The sequence below is a fragment of the Lipotes vexillifer genome, unplaced genomic scaffold (genome assembly GCF_000442215.2).
Source record: "Lipotes vexillifer unplaced genomic scaffold, Lipotes_vexillifer_v1.1 scaffold7, whole genome shotgun sequence".
In the NCBI taxonomy this organism is placed as follows: Eukaryota; Metazoa; Chordata; class Mammalia; order Artiodactyla; family Lipotidae; genus Lipotes; species Lipotes vexillifer.
This window is the reverse complement of record NW_006792683.1, coordinates 1,195,636-1,197,072: the sequence shown is the minus strand read 5'-3', so window position 1 is coordinate 1,197,072 and position 1,437 is coordinate 1,195,636. Positions and strand designations below refer to the sequence as shown.

At 48.0% G+C, this 1,437-nt stretch overlaps 1 protein-coding gene across 1 annotated transcript in view; it reads right to left on the bottom strand.

Moving 5' to 3' along the window:
* Positions 1-804: 804 nt before the first annotated feature.
* The window catches only part of CLEC14A (C-type lectin domain containing 14A), a 1,496-nt gene continuing 863 nt past the window's right edge, over positions 805-1,437 (bottom strand). The window contains 1 exon segment of the mRNA XM_007472292.1: positions 805-1,437. This exon segment is cut by the window's right edge and continues 21 nt beyond it. Coding sequence (XP_007472354.1) covers positions 805-1,437 — 633 coding nt within the window.

The following is a 1,437-nucleotide window of genomic DNA, read 5'->3' as shown; positions in this document are numbered from 1 at the left end:
AGAGGGCTATATGGTTGGGGAAGTCATTACACTGGAGAGCAGAGACATTGGAAGAGGAAAACACAAATCATTTGTTTCCTTATGCAAGGACACGAAGTAAACACCTGAATTGGTGGTCAACTATAATTTGCTTCCAGAGCCAGCAACTCTGGCAACACTACAGTTTGGGTTTATAGCAGGGCACACAAGTAACAATGACTTTGAAAGTAAAGTATAAAAGAACCAAGGAAAAAGTTCTTAAAGATCTACTCCTCATTCCAAGGACTTTCCCGCTCCACCTAAAAGCAGGAGGTGCTCTTGTTCCTATTCCCAACATGCCCCTCGGCAGTTCTTCCTGAATAATTACTCCTCCAGGAAACCAATGATATTTGAGTCTGGGTTATCAACAATCCTTTATTTTTTGCCTGGGAATTTCAAACCAATATACTCCCAGCCTGAACAATGTAGACAGAAGTTTTCCTTTCCATTTGGTAAAAAATAAAATTAAAAAAAAAGTACTCTATTTGCTTCCAATGTCCTGAAAAGTTCAATCACCTCTCCAAATTCCCCAGAATAAACACAAGAAAATACCTCTCCCCTGTAGGATCCAGGCCCCGCACTACCACCCTTAGGCACTTCCACTTCCTCCATCTTCAGGAAAGGAGTTTCCAGTTCAGATGTGGCTCCTCAGTGGAATAGAGGGAATTTAGGGGAAGGGAAATTTCTTTAGGAATTGTCAGTCCCACAAGTAAGTTCCTCTTTTCCTTTTCCCTTTTCACTGAAAGTGAAAAAGTGCTCACAACAAGTGCTCACTGTCCCGTTTCCCTATGTGTCACCAGAGCCAAGAGAGGACCCCGTCAACGAGGCTCCCTCTACTCTGTCCCGCAGACCACAATCTCCGAACTTCACCCCATTGTCTGTGCAATGTGTAGAACTGGAGCTCAGAGCAGTGGCCTCAGCATCATTCTCCATGCCCGGGGAAGCCAAAGGCCCCTTTCTTGGCCGAGGGGAAGGGCTCTTGTGGAAGCAGAGTTTGAAAAGCCCCAGCACTGTCACGGTCAATATCACCAACACTACTACCGCTATGCTCACAAGTATGAAGACCACGGTGGAAGAATCGAAAGCCTGGGGATTGTCAGAGGAAGACGTGGAATTAAACTTGGGAATCACGCTTTCAGAAGAGTTGATGTCGGCCTTTGCCTCTGTTTGAGGGGATATTTGAAGAGTAGATATCGTGCCCTGTGCTCCCCACCGAGGAATCTCAGGAATAGATGTTGCTGAACTGCCTTGTCCAGGGGCATGGGGTATCTCTCCTGGCTTCTCCCGGACACTGGGTGACCACGTTCCCTTCGGCACGGGGCTGGCTGCAGGGGCTGGCGGGTGCCAGGTGGGCACCTTGGTCCCCCCAGGGGCCGGCTGTCCTTTCCCATTGGTTACACAAGACCGTCCGTCTTTCCC